The sequence below is a fragment of the Tamandua tetradactyla genome, chromosome 16, assembly GCF_023851605.1.
Source record: "Tamandua tetradactyla isolate mTamTet1 chromosome 16, mTamTet1.pri, whole genome shotgun sequence".
In the NCBI taxonomy this organism is placed as follows: Eukaryota; Metazoa; Chordata; class Mammalia; order Pilosa; family Myrmecophagidae; genus Tamandua; species Tamandua tetradactyla.
In genome coordinates this window covers 23735492-23750246 of record NC_135342.1, presented here as the reverse complement: position 1 = coordinate 23750246, position 14755 = coordinate 23735492, and the positions used below count along the sequence as shown (strand labels likewise).

The window sequence follows — 14755 nt, the reverse complement described above, 5'->3', positions numbered from 1 at the left end:
GATGTGTTGTGGAAAATAAGCCAGAAACAAAAGAACAACAACAATAAAAGAACAAATATGCTAAAGACTCTCTCAGAAAATATAAGAAAATTGGAGCCTAGATTGTAAGCCCGTAGAGCAGCCACACTTAGTCTGAAGTTGTAATTATACTTCTAGATTCTGAGACACTAGGCATTGTGGGTATCAGCCGGAATTTTGAATAACTGTGACACCAAAGACCCAGAGATGGAGTGCTGCAGCCCTGGAAGGTAGCATAGCAGTATATAATAACAGCTGAAGTAACCAAAAACAGAGATCAGGCTTCAATTAGAGTTAAAAACAAAACCAATCTGGCTAGGCAAAACCAATCTGGCTAGGTAAATCAGAATATAGGGTAAAAATGATAGTGTATGTACTCTAGACCTTCACCTACTGTATGAGACCAAAGGCAAAGAGGTTTATTATGTTTAGAATCTAAATTTTCTGTTACACATAACCCTAATCAACCTGTCTGCATAGCTCATTTAAGCAACCCAACTCCATTAAGTCCTGGAGTTCAGGACAGGAATGAGGCCTTGTAATTTCTGTATAACCTGTTAACTCTTAACACTCTCTAAAATTGAGAGTGTTGTTGATTGTACAACCAAGTGAGGACACTGGAAGACATGGTTTGTTTATTTTGGACATTATCCATGATGCCCAATAGATGGAGGGAGCCGAAGAGTACAATAACTGAAGCAGAATGGTAAACTGCTTCATATTCCATTTATATGATGGAATATGATGCGGCTACAAAAAGGAAGGACATCAGGAGCTCTGTATAACCTAGGGGCTCATATAGGATACATCTCAGACGATGGTCAGGTGATAATTAAAAGGTATTGGTAGAGTCCCTTGAGGATATGAAGGGGGAAAATAAATATATATATATATTTTATATATACATCAAACTTTCACATCTGGGAAACCCCAGTACTCCTTAATATCGAGGACTACCAAGAAAATAGGCCAAGCACTTGAGTTGGAGGCTTGTCTTTACGAAACTTATTTCTGTAGGGGAGTTAAGACTACCCATAACAAAGCCTAAAAGTTGCTTTCAGGAAACCTCTCTTGTTGCTCAGATGTGGTGTATCTCTCTCTAAGCCCAGCTCTGCAAGGAAAATCATTGCCCTCCCCCCTACATGGGACATGACATTAAGGGGTGAAAGTCTCCTTGGCAGCATGGGGTGTGGCTCCCAGGGAGGAGTCCAGCCCTGGCCATGGATCAACAATGCCTTCCAGACCAAAAGGGGGAAAAAGAAGTGTAATAAAATAAGGCATCAGTGGCCAAGAGAGATCAAATAGAGTCAAGAGGTTATTCTAGAGCTATGTGTATGCAAGCTTCAGTTAGATAGTGCTGATTGCCATGGTTTGCTAAATCCCAACCACGTCACCCCTGTTAATTCTTAAGAATACCTAGGATATGAACTGACATTAGTGAATAAACTTGGAATATTTTGTTCATAACAGAGACCATCAGGAGATAGAAATAGGGCAAGATACTGGGTAACTGGAGCTGAAGGGATACAGACTGTGCAATAGGACTGGATACAAAAACTCAGAAATGGACAGCACAATACTACCTAACTGTAATATAATTATGCTAAAACACTGAATGAAGCTGCATGTGAGAATGATAGAGGGAGGAGGGCTGGGGACATAAATGAAATCAGAAAGAAAGATAGATGTTAAAGATTGAGATGGCATAATCTAGGAATGACCAGAGTGTATAATAATAGTGAAATGTACAAGGTACAATTTTAAAAATGTTTTTGCAAGAGGAAGAACAAAGGAATGCAGGGTACTGAAAATAGACGGTAATTAATATTTTAAAATGTCACCTTCTATGTGAGACTACAGCAAAAAATGTTTATTAGTTACAAAATTTATATTTTGACTAGTGCATTTCCTGATATAACTTATGTAGATAGTTTGATTGAACGCCATAAGTACTTGGAATCTCAGGTAGGACATGAGATTTTGCTGGTTTGTCCAGAGTGATGCCCTGATGAATCCCAGAGTGATTCGATCAGTGAGTGGAAAAGTATCTGCAAAGCCCCCTTCAGGGAGTGGTGACAAGGGGGAGAAATTCAACTTTCCCAAGTTGAATTCTTGATATTCTCACAAGCAGTGTGGACAACCAAAGCTATAGGCTGAGCCCCCAGTCTTGGGGTTTGTTCCTATGAAACTTAACCCCAAAAAGGATAGGTCAAGTCTACTTAAAATTTAGGCCTAAGAGTCACCCCCAAGAGAGCCTCTTCTGTTGCTCAGATGTGGCCTCTCTCTCCAGCCAACACAATGAGCAGTCTCACCACGCTACCCCTCTCTACATGGGACATGACTCCCAGGGGTGTGGACCTTCCTGGCAATGTGGGACAGAGATCTTGGAATGAACGGAGACTCAGCATCAAGGGATTGAGAAAAACCCTAGAATGAGCTGAGACTTAACATCAAGGGATTGAGAAAACCTTCTCGACCAAAAGGGGGAAGAGGGAAATGAGACAAAGTGTCAATGGCTGAGAGATTCCAAACAGGTTATCCTGGAGGTTATTCTTACGCATTAAGTAGATATCACCTTGTTGTTCAAGATGTAGTAGAGAGGCTGGAGGGAACTGCCTGAAAATGTAGAGCTGTGTTCCAGTAGCCATGTTTCTTGGGATGATTGTATAATGATACAGCTTTCACAATATGACTGTGTGATCATGAAAACCTTGTGTCTGATGCTCCTTTTATCTACCTTGTCAACAAAGGAGTAGAGCATATGGAATAAAAATAAATAATAGGGGGAACAAATGCTAAAATAAATTTAGTTTGAAATGCTAGTGATCAATGAAAGTGAGGGGTAAGGGGTATGGTAGATACAATTTTTTTTTCTTTCCTGTGTTCGTTTTATTTCTTTTTCTATTGCCTTTTTATTTCTTTTTCTGAATTAATGCAAATGTTCTAATAAATGATGAATATGCAACTAAGTGATGATATTGTGAATTACTGATTATGTATATTGGTTTATTTTGTTTCTTTATTTCTTTTAATAAATTTTTTTTTTAAGTAAAAAAAAACTCCCTCAAAGTCACAGAATCGAGAAAGGAGAGGACATTGCCACGTGACAAGGGGCAGAAATGCAAGCCCAGGAACCTCAAGGATTGTTGGCAGTCAGCAGCAGAACACAACAGGAAGAAAATAAGGATTACAATGTCTTAATTTTAGACTTCATCTAGCCTCAAAACCATGAACCAATAAATCCCATGGTTATACCAAAAAAAATAAAACAAAATACCTAGAGATTCAAACCCAGACTCTATAAAAGATTCATGTGCTAAGTTTGCTTTCCCAGAACCTATAATTCCCAGAGGGTTCCTAGGTCAGAGAAATCTTGAAACCCAGAGAGACCAGCCTTTCCAAGATTACTAATTAATGGCATCCCCCTATCCTTTAGTATTGACACCCCTTCTCAACATGAAAATGTCAGAACAGGTATTCCCCAAAGATTCCTACAGACTGGGAGAAGAATCAAAGGAGAAGGAGGCATAACAGAGAAAATGGGATTTAACCAATGAGTATGACTACTGATTCACTATATTAATATTACTTCTAGCCTCCAGTGTTTTTGAGCAGTTAAAAGGAAAAATCTGAAATAGTGGAATAGTAACTCATAACACACTCTAAAATTTGTTCTTGTAATTACTTGTTTGAAAACTATTGCTCTTTTCTTTCTTTGCTTTGTACATGTTATATTGTACAATAAAAAACAACAAAAAAAGATGTTACCTCAGTAGTAACGAATACATCTAGTGTCCCAATCTCAGTTTTCAAAACCATTCTCCAATAAAAGGAACCAGTGTTCCTGGGAGAAATGGCTGATTCTAGGACTGGAGTAGGAATTATACAAGATGAGCCTGGAGCATCTTGTGGTGCCAGAAAGTAAGGAAGTACTGAAAAACAAACAAAATAAAAAAAAGGGGGGGTGGTGGTGAATGTCAAAGGGACACAGGAGTCAAACGAAAGAGCTCCCAATGGCCAAAGCTGGAATAATTTGAGCAACAGAATAAAGTATTGGATTATAACCCAAAGTATAAAATAAATATAAATATCCATGAGCCTGTACTGGTATAAATAAATGACTGAATAAATTAATAAATGGGGGAGTAGACACAAATCTTACATACTGAAGAATTCAAAATTATTTATGTAGATCTCTGCCCTCAAGGAAATGAAGCAGAACTCCCCATTCCTCAAGTGTGGGCTGCACATAGTGACTTCCTTCCAAAGAGCACAGCATGGGAAATGGGAAGGAAGAGTCACTCTTTAGTGGAGAGACCTGACAAACACAGCCTCAGCTGCATGTTCAAGGTCAGCCTCAACAGTAATAGCCAGGTTCACAGCAGGTACCCTTGATATGACTTGAAAATGGCACTTTACCTCTGTGGTCTTCCTTCCCAAAACACACAACCCCAGGCTAATCACAAGGAAAACATCAAACAAATTCCAGTAGAGTGGTATCATATAATATACCTGACCAGTACTCTTCAAAAACATCAAGGTCATCCAAAACAAGTAAACTCTGAAAAACCACCACAGCCAAGAGGAGCCTAAGGAGACATGGGAACTAAATGGAGTGTGGTGCCCTGGAGGATGCAATCCTGGAATCAGAAAAAAAAACCCAGGAGGTAAAACTAAGGAACTGTGAATCAACTCAGAACTTAAATATTAATGTATCAATATTGATTCATTAATTGTAACAAAGGTACCACACTAATGCAAGATTTAATGATGGGGAAACAACACTTGGGGGGTGTATGGGAATTCTCTTTACTATATTCTGTTTTTCTGTAAATCTAAAACAGTTCTAAAAAATAAAGTCTATCACGAGAAATATATATATATGTGTGTGTGTGTGTTGCATTGTTTGATGATGTTTGAGAAGCCCTGGTTTGGATTTCTCAAAACTAGTAAAGCTAAGTGCAGGAAAACATCCCCCACTCACCTACCCAGAAACCCTCAGACCTTCAAAGATCTATAAATAGGAGCATTCCCACCTTTTTTTATGGGATGACAATAGGAAGTTCCTGCTTTTCGTGATGTTGCCCTAAAGAGTCAACCAGTTCCTGAACTTAGCAAAGTGCTTATTTCACACTACCATATAGGAAGTGGCCAGTCCACATTAGCTTTCAGTTTTCCCAACTAGCTTCCTCCAGTGATCTCCAACTGGAGGAGTCTAGCTGCTTTTATTTCCTTTTGTGGAGCAGAGTGGTGAGTATATAAAGTAATCAAACTGGAGGGTGCTAATAATCTTGGGGGATAGACTAGTTCAGATTTGCTCTCCACCTATTATCAGTATTTGCACCTAAATTACATAATTGGAGTTCAATTCGCCTCTTAACTGATCCCGTATGTGAACAAAGTTATTCATTGCGGCACTGCTTGTAATGGCAGGAGATTGGAAACAACTGGAATTCCCTTCCAAAAGGTACTGGCTAAATAAATGAGTACATTAATTAATTAAGCATGTGTGCTTTTCGTGTGTACTCCAAGTTCCTCTGCTTGCGTATACGTATATACCCACATGTCCACACACATCTCTGGAAGGATTGCTGAGAAACTGGCAACTTCAGTGGCCTCTGGGAAGACCAGGGACTAGGAAACATGGAAGAGACTTTTCACTGTTGAGCTTTGCATACCTTTTGAATTTTGAATCATATGAATGTACTATTTATGCTAAAAAAAAATGTTGAACAGAACTAGAAAAAAATTCACCCCTGTGGTTCACAGTTTTAGGGGTTGGTTGGGTGGGTTGAATGGGTTGAACAAGGAGGTTTAATACTCTGGCTTTGGGCTGTCCAGGAGATGTCAGGGCGCTGGGGCATGACCCTCAAGGGCAGCAGCTTCCTAGAGCTGCAAATGCTTTCCAGGGCAAGCTGATGCGGCAGCGGTAACATGCAACACAAATGACTCTAGAGTCCACCACCACTGTTCTGGAACCCCCACTCTCTCAGACCTGCAATCGAGACAGCACAGGTGAGGGGTGAGGGATGAGGATCCCAGAGTCTCCTCCCTGGGGTAAGACCCAGTCCTGCCCCTTGCCACAGCCCCTTGCCTTCAGCAGCTGCTAAATCCCCCAAATAGTGCCTCTGTAAAGAGCAATAATGATGAAACTTACCTGGTGCAGATAAGGTAAGACTTATATAGTAAGTGTGCTAGATATGTTTTATATCATCATAGGTCCTAAAACCCATCAAGAAATTAGCATCTGCTCTTACATTTAATACCTGGAACTCTCCCAATTGAAGCCAGCAGCTGCTTAAATTACCAATGGGGTGGAACCACAGGAAATTATTAGAATAAAATGGGGATGATGATTGTTCAGCAGGGCAGATCCACATGTGAGTTCCTCCTTGTTGTGCTGATACAAGGGGCAGCTTTTTGAGTCTTCATTATCTCCATCATTTGCCATCCTTCTGAGGCCCTTGAGAGCCCAGCCTGGGGCCTCCCAGAAAGAGGGCCCTATTGCTTCTCTCTAACCACTGTCCCTCATACTGAAGTCCAGCTGCAACCCTTCACGCCCCATGCCCAGTACCTGTGACACAGGAGGCTTCTGATATAACGCTGAATTTCTTCTTGACCTACTCTCTTAGTTTTTCAACCTGGTCTTGGCTGTCTCCTTTATCAGATCCTTGCTCTCTAAATGGGGAAAGGGTATCAAATTCCCTTCTGCATCCTCTCCTCTCTTTCCAGCTGCTATCACCAAGCCCACAGCTCTGAACACAGCTGTACAACGAGCATTTTCCCCAAAACAGTTGACTTCTACCTGGAGCGCCACTGGGCACCTCCCACTCAACACAGTCAAGCCAGAACTCCCTCTTCTCTCAGTCCACCCCTCCAGTCTCCCCAACTCCACAAATAGCTCCATTTCCCCTGATGCTCAAATCTCAAATCTAGGCCCTTTACTCCCACCCTTCCCTCACCCCAACTCCAATCCATGGCCCGTCTTGCTGTGCTTCCTCTGAAGCACACTGAATCCATCGGCATCCCTCCTTCCTCTTGGCTACCTGTGCTCATTTCTGGCTTGGACTATGGCGGTGGCTTCTGCCTCAGTCTCCCTGCTTCCACCCCTGCCTCCCAACAGGTCATTCTTCTCAGAGTAGCAGTTGCTCTAGACAGCACTGATCACTTTCCCACCTGTCTCCACCTTCACCACAGAGGTCAGCCAGGCTGGCATGGCCCTTGTTTGCCTTGTCCACTGCTGCATCCCAGCACCTAGAACAGGTCTAACCCAAGAGAGGCCATGAAGCAGGGAGCAAGTGAACAACAAATAAACAGAGACCCATCGCTTCACCAATGGAGACCATGATTTAGAAAGCTGCCAAGAGGAAAAAACAGGTGAAATCTATGGGGGAAGTGGAGGGACGTGGCAGGACCACTCCAGTTTGTTCCCCTGCTGGGGGAATAGGGGGACTATAGCTACAGCATGGCCCCATGTGTGTGTAAGGGGCCTTAACTTTCAGAGACAGGATTCACCCCTTTGCCATACACCCCTCCCACATTGTGCTTTGTGTGAAAAACAGTCCTACAACTCACCCCTAAGGAGGGGAGGGAAACAGTTTGAAAGTCACAAAAATATATTAACACAGCTGTTGTCTTCTGTCTTAGCACTGGCCTCCCTTCCCAATGTTCCTTGCCTGCCACCCACCACAGCTTTCCAAGACAAAGGTGCCCAGGGCGGGGAAACTGAGGCACCCTGGCTGCATCCCAGCATTTGGGGAGGTCCCTTCAGCCTGGGAGTGGAGGGCAGCTAATAGTCTCTACAGGCTCGACGCCACCGACGACGAGGGGGCCGCTCGGAGGCCGGAGGTGCAGGCGGGTCGGGCAGGACGCAGCGGACAGTCAGGCCTTGCCACAGGGACAGAAAACAGAAGAGAAATGAACAGAGTGAAGAAAGGGAGAGATGGGAGAAGTTAAAGCAGCAGTGGGAGGGGCTGAGTGAGGGGAGAAACATGACAGGGCACAGGACACAGGAAGCCCCTTAGGCTGTACCCTCTAATGAGGCAGGGGGCACTGGGAGACAGAGGAGCTGGGGTTTAAGGCAGCAGATGCTGCGGAGTGGGAGGAAAGGGGATGGAGAGGGATCTGGCACTTGGGAGAGGTGGAAAAGTGAGTCCTGCCAGGGTCACAGCTAGAGAGGAAAGAACAGAGGACAGGAGAGAGGGAAAGTCCCAGAGCAGGCAAGGCCAGCCACAGCGACCATCCCAGACTAAGAGAAAGGGAGTGAATTCTCCAGAGACTTGGCCTAGCTTGAATGCCTAAGGGAGACCAGTTGTGCCACCTAGAAGCTGGCAGGGATGGGAGAGCGAGCCCTGGAGGAAGACTCTGACAGAGCCAGGAGCCTGGAGAGGGGCCGGGGCAAACCCTGCAGAGTTCTGCTGCCCGTGCCCCACCCAACACGGGGGCTAGAAGGTCCTGCGGCCAAGTCTTTTGAACACGCTCACAGTGCCCGCATGGTCCATCTGGGCACCAAGGCCCTCGCTGGAGCTGGTCCCCCGGGGCCCCACCAGGGTCCTCTTAATGGTGACCTTGACCTCGGCTGAGGACTTACTCTTGGTGCTCGTGACCTGGCTGTCCTGGGCCTCAGGCACAAGGGCAGTTTTGCCCAGTCTCTGGATGATGCTGACTTTAGACAAGGCCTCTGGCTTCCTCTCGAGCCCAGGGCGTGGGGGAAGTGTCAGGCGCCGTAGCATCGGGGTAGCAGCCGTGGTTGCTGAGCTCGTGGCCTTGGCTTTAACGGTCAGTGCCGGCTGTGGGCTGGCCTTGACCGGGCCTTGGCCCAGCTTCTTCAAGACCCCAGCATACTGAAGGACAGAGCTGCTGCTGTCATTGTCACTGTCCCATGCCAGGTCCTCGTCGATCTCCGGGGTGGCCCCTAGGCGGCTGAAGACCCCTGTGGGCTGTAAGGGTCAGAGACAGGACAGGTAAATCATTTAGTCTCTCAACATGAATTCACCGAGAGCTGCCTCCTCTGTGCCTGGCCCCTGGTCTGGGAATAGTTCCTGTTCTCATGGGGCTCCCAGTATATGGGGGAGACAGACTCATCCTCTGAAATCAGACAAATACTTTTATGATTACACAGTGTTGGGTTCTCTGAAGGAGAATGGAATGCTCGAGAGGACAGGCAGGGAAGCCTCATCACCTGTTGGAGTTCAGGGAAGCAGCATTTTCTCTGAGGCATCAAACTCCCAGTCAGGCCCTAAAGCATGAATTTAGTAGAGAAATGAGCACAGGCTAAGTGTCTGAGACAGGAATACTACTCTTATTTATTGAGCACACTACGTGCCAAGCTTTTTACGTGGCTGGGTCTTAAAACCACATGGTCCTGAGCGTTAGCATCATTGTCATGTTCAGGTTCTCGAAATGAGCAAGAGCCAAAGTGGTTGAACCCTGGTGAACAAGGGACGGAGAGGCAGAAAACACAGCTGGGGAGCTCAGCAATCATTAATATTAGAAGACATTTGAAAAGTGTTTACTGTGACCCAGACAACCCCACGCAGGTGGGGGTGCACTTCCGCGCAACTCTCAACTCATTCAATCCTCATACCCAGCCTAGGGGTGGGTCCCCTACAAATGAGGGAATTGAGGTGCAGGAAGCTTATGTGACATGGCCAAGGCCATGTAGCCAGGCCAAAGCAGAGCCTACTTCCCTCAAGCAGCTGGCTCTCAGTGTGCCCCTAACTACACACTGTGTCTGAGGACTGTGGGAACTTCTAGCCAACACAAGAAGAGTAGACTTTATCCTGCACACAGGGAAAGTCCGCAGGGGGCTTTCAGGAGGGATGAGAAGCTCTGTACTGTGGTGGCATCACTGCTATGTGCAGCAGGGACTGCAGGGGGAGCAGCAGCTGGACAGAGCCCAGGAGGGAGGCTCCTGACATCTCCAGGCACAAGAGGAGATGGCTGGAAATAAGGTGGCGGCAGACAAGACAGAGACAAAGGGGATCATCAGACTTGTCACCCAGCCGAAATGGGGCTGGTGGACACCCCTGAGATGAGGGCCAGGAGGAAGCGGATTTGGGGGAAATGCTGAGGCAATTTGGGACAAGGTGGATGTGACAGGTTTGGGGGACATGCAGGAATCTGGGAATCAGGAGAGAGGGCAGGGCAGAAGTGAAAAGGTGGGAGCAGTTGCTGGAAAGGTGGGTAAGGTGGCCGGTGGGGGGCAGGTACAAAAGGTGAATGCAGGCTGTGTGAAGGATAGGGACGTGTCCAGAATGACACTCGGGGAGGATAAGAATTTAAGAGCCCTGAGTAACTTCTCTATTTCCAACTCACTTTACTCCCCGTCGTCGTGTCTGCCTTGGTCTCGGCACCGAGTCGGTCAAACACGGATGTCCTATGGAGACCTGGGAGGGAAGGGAGGTGGTCAGTCAGCCCCTGCTGGATGGCTTGTGGGCTCCAGCTCAGGTGATCAGAGACAAGTAGGGGCAGCACATGCCAACTTAGGCTGTGGGTCCACACACCATTGGTGACAATAACCTTAACCCACATGCTTCTGGCTGATGTCCAATCTGGGAAGGATCAGCTAAAATTGATACAATTTCCCTGCACCCCAAAACAAATTCATGGAGAGGGAGAGCTCTTAATTTCTACTTGTTCCTTTTGATCTTTTCTAAGTCATGGACCTTCGAGAGAATCTGGTGAATGGTGGTTTTCCTCTACCTAATGACAACCTAAATATTCAACAACAGGAGGGTGTTTAACAATTATAGAGTATAAATACCATGGAAATATTAAGCAGCCATTCAAAATGTAAAGTAGATCTACATGTACTAGCATAAAAAGATCTCAAGACTTACTGGGTAAATACGAAAAGCTATGAAACAATACCTACAGGATAATACTATGTGTTTAAAAAGAAGAAACACCAATATCTGTGTATATGTACATATAGACGTCTCTATGTTCGTAGATGTTGGTCTGGGAAGGTTAACAACAGGTGTGGGATGCAGGAGTGAAGGGAGTTTGTTTTTGCTATATATGTTCCTATATTCTCTGTAAGTTTTTCCATGAGAACATACACAACGTTCCAAAGTGATCCTACCAGAAGGAAGACCATCTATGTACCCTCAGTTACAAACCCCACCTTCGAAAAAATCTCAGCCAGACTGCCCTGCCTCATAACGACACTTCCCACCTATCGGACACCTGCCCTCAGCCAGGCAGTGGCCACTCACCTGACTGGCAGGACATTACTGAATCTTGTCCCTGCCCCTCAGAGAAGAGGGCACCAACGACCTCAGCTACACTAACTGCACATGAGAGGACAAAGGTGATGTGGCCCCTTCCCCTACAGCCTCCATCGCTGCCCCCTTGACCCAAGGTCTCCCTGCTTCCTGGCCAATGCCTGTAGGATGTGACCGGTCCTGTGTGATGCAGCAGGGCACACGGTCCCTGCACTAAACACGTCCCTGACAGGTGGGTACCTTTCGCTGCCTGCTGCTGCTCCAGGATCTTGCGGGTCCGGGGGGTGGTGCCCTTGGGCATGTTGATAATGTACTTTCCCTCCATCTCGGCAGTGACCCGGCGGCGCTTGGTGGGGACAGTCAGGCTCTCCTCCTCACGGCGGGCCAAGGCTGCTGGGAGAGGAGTGCAAGGGTGAGTCAACACCCTCTGTAACGGAATGTTCCCCTGGGTGGAGGATGGATGCCAGGCAAAGGGTACATAGGGCCCTTTATCTCTATGCTTTCACTTGTCTGGAATCCCTTATCTTCCCAACTAGTCCCATCAGCACTGACTTTGAACCACTGAGAAACTCCCAGACCTGCCATAATCCCCTCAATGGGGAACATTCTGGGTGATGGAAAGGTTCCAGAGCTCCAGCTGGGTAGACCATAGGTGTGTTGACTTTGTAAAAAATTTATTGAGCTGCAATGCTTATAATTTGAGCACTGTGCAAAAAACAAAAAAGGGTCTCTCAAATGTGTAGAGGGGTAAGAAAGCCAGTCCCTCCTGGACTCACCATCTTTTCAATACTTTATAAAGTAATTTTAACTCTCTTGTTCATGGCACAAAATTCAAAAGGCCAGAAGAGAGTGAAATTCAAAAGGCACTTCCAAACACACAAGCCAAAGAGGAGACTGCCTGACGCAGGTAGACAGAACATGGAACTGGGCATTAGAAAAATGAAGCTCCATCTTGGCCTCAGTTTCCACATGGGCTTCATGAACAAGACTGTTGTGTGGATGGACATGACACAGGCACGACAGCATGGTGGATAAGAGGCAGGACCAGGAATCCAAAGGCCAGAATTCCATTTCCAGCTTTCAAGCTGAGACCTGTAAGATGACTAGAAGCAATGCTAGTGATCAATGAAAGGGATCAGTAAGGGGTATGGCATGTAAAATTTTTTTTCTTTGTTTGTTACATTTTTCTGTTGTCTTTTTATTTCTTCTTCTGAATTGATGCTAATGTTCTGGGAAATAATCCTGATGATGAATATGCAACTATGTGATGATATTGTGAATTGCTGAGTGTGTATGTGTTGGGAATGTTTGTGTTTCTTATAATTTTTTTTAATTAATAAAAAATTAAAATAAAATAAAATAAATAAAAGAAGATGACTAAGGAAAAAAAAAAAAGATGACTAGAAGCCAACTCCAGTTATGAAGAGCTCCAGACAAGGAGCTGCAGGGCAAGGGTCCCACAGTGGGAAGGAGCCTGGAGCAGAGCTGAGCCAGCCAGTAAGGAGAGATGCAAAAAATGAGGCCACGCAATGCAGGGCCCTGTAAGGCCATGCAGGGGAGTTTGGACTTTATAAGTGGAGTAATGAAAAGTCTTGGAAAGCTATATACAAGGGAGTGATATGATCAGACTTAAGGTTTTAAAGAATCCCTCTAGAGGAAGGAGAGGCTTCCTCACCGTTGACCACAAGGATTAAACACAGGGCTGGGTACCAAGGTAAGGCTCAGTGATATCTGTTAAAAATGGCTGAACCCTCTAAGACACACAACAAACTCTAAAGAAGATCAACCCAAACACACCTACAGCACAGCGTAACACAAATAGTCAGACCATTTGAATGTAAGAGATAGAGAATTCTGAAAGCCACAAGAGAGAAGCAATGTATCATGTACAAGTGAGACTCAGTAAGAATAAGAACTGATTTCTTTCACTGGAAACCATGAAAGCAAGAAGGCAGTAGGATGACATATTTAAAGGCTGAAAGCAAAAATTGGCAAACATACATTTTATATCTGGCAAAACTGTCTTTCAAAAATGAGCGGAAAATTAAGACATTCCCAGATAAACAAAAGCTGAAGGAGTCTGTCACCACTAAATCTGCCCTACAAGAGATGAAAAGGAAAGCTTTACAGGTTCAAAGAAAAGGGCAATAGATAATAGATCAAAGCCACATCAAGAAATAGAGAACTCTCATGGGGGTAATGACATGGTAATATAAATGCCAGTACTATTAAATTCTTGGTTTGTAACTCCACTTTTTACTTCCTACAAGATCTAAAAGGCAAATGCAAAAAATGTAATGATAAATGAGTGGTTTTGGACTCATAATTTATAAACATGCAATTTGTGACAAGAACATCATAAAAGTGGGAAAATGGTGGGGTTTTTCTATAAATGGTGGGGTTAAACTATACAAGAACATAGTTTTTGTATATTATTAAAATTAAGTCAGTATCAAAACTTATAATTCTATAACTCTATAATAGTTATAGATCTGGGACATTAAATTTAAGCCCATGCTAACTACAAAGAAAATACTGGAGAATATACAAGCTCACAGAGACAAAAATTAGAGTATACCAGGGATGGAGGGCAAGGGGAATGGGGAGTTAATATATAATAGGTTTAAGGTTCCTGTTTAGGGAGATGGAAAAATTTTAGTAATGAAAGGTACTGAGGGTACCGCAATTTTGTGAATTAACGTGATTAATCCCATTGACTGGTCTGCTCGGGAATGGCTGAAATGGGAAAATTTATAACTGCATACACATTTCCACAGTATAAAAAATAAAGATCAGCTAAAGAGTCAATGGCAATTAAATGCAATACACTTCTGGATGGGATCTAGCAAGGAAGGAAAAAAGGTTCAAGGGACACATGAAAAAATGAAGTATAGACTGTAAGCTTTATATCAGTTGATAACTTGATAACTGCACTGAAGGTAGTGACCTAAGTGAATATTCTTGTTCTTGGGAAATACACATGGCAGTTTTAAATGTTCAAGGAGCACGATGTATATAACCTACACTCAAGTGCTCAGAATGGATTGAAAAACAGATAGACAAAGACAGGTAGATAGATAAATGGATTGACAGAGTGATGATACAGATAGAATGGTATAGCAAATGTGGTGAAATGTTAAAATTGGTGAATCTGGGTATCGGAGGGGATAGAGGTATGCTGGAGTTTTCTGTATGGGATTTGTATTATTTTTGTGACTGTCCTTTAAGTTTAAAAGTATTTCAATATAAAATATTTTAATTAATTGATTAACTAATTTAAAAGTATACTTAAAAAAAAAGATCAGCAATTGCCAGGGGTTTGGAGGAAAGGTATGAACAGATGAAGCACAGGGGATTTGGGGGTGGTGAAACTATTTTGTATGACACTATAGCAGTGGATACCTGTTGTTGGGGATTGAATCAAGTGCCCCACAAAAGGCACATTCAGTTTCCAACCCCGGGTCCTGTGGGTGTGGACCCACTGAAAACAGGATCTCTTAAAGTTATTG

General features: G+C 44.3%; 1 protein-coding gene across 10 annotated transcripts in view; it reads right to left on the bottom strand.

Annotated features, from left to right (window-relative positions):
• Nucleotides 1-14755, bottom strand: part of C16H19orf47 (chromosome 16 C19orf47 homolog) — a 54113-nt gene that overhangs the window by 18237 nt on the left and 21121 nt on the right. For 4 of the 10 annotated variants that reach the window (XM_077131853.1, XM_077131851.1, XM_077131854.1 and 1 more), the window contains exons 7-10: nt 11487-11639; nt 10336-10406; nt 8609-8957; nt 1820-3950 (exon numbers count right to left, since the gene is read on the bottom strand). In XM_077131853.1, the coding sequence (XP_076987968.1) occupies nt 3748-3950; nt 8609-8957; nt 10336-10406; nt 11487-11639 (776 nt within the window). In that variant the 3' untranslated portion in view covers nt 1820-3747. Of the gene's footprint in view, nt 1-1819; nt 3951-7616; nt 8958-10335; nt 10407-11486; nt 11640-14755 lie in introns of those variants that run through there. The other 6 variants (XM_077131855.1, XM_077131858.1, XM_077131859.1 and 3 more) reach the window with 6 other exon arrangements.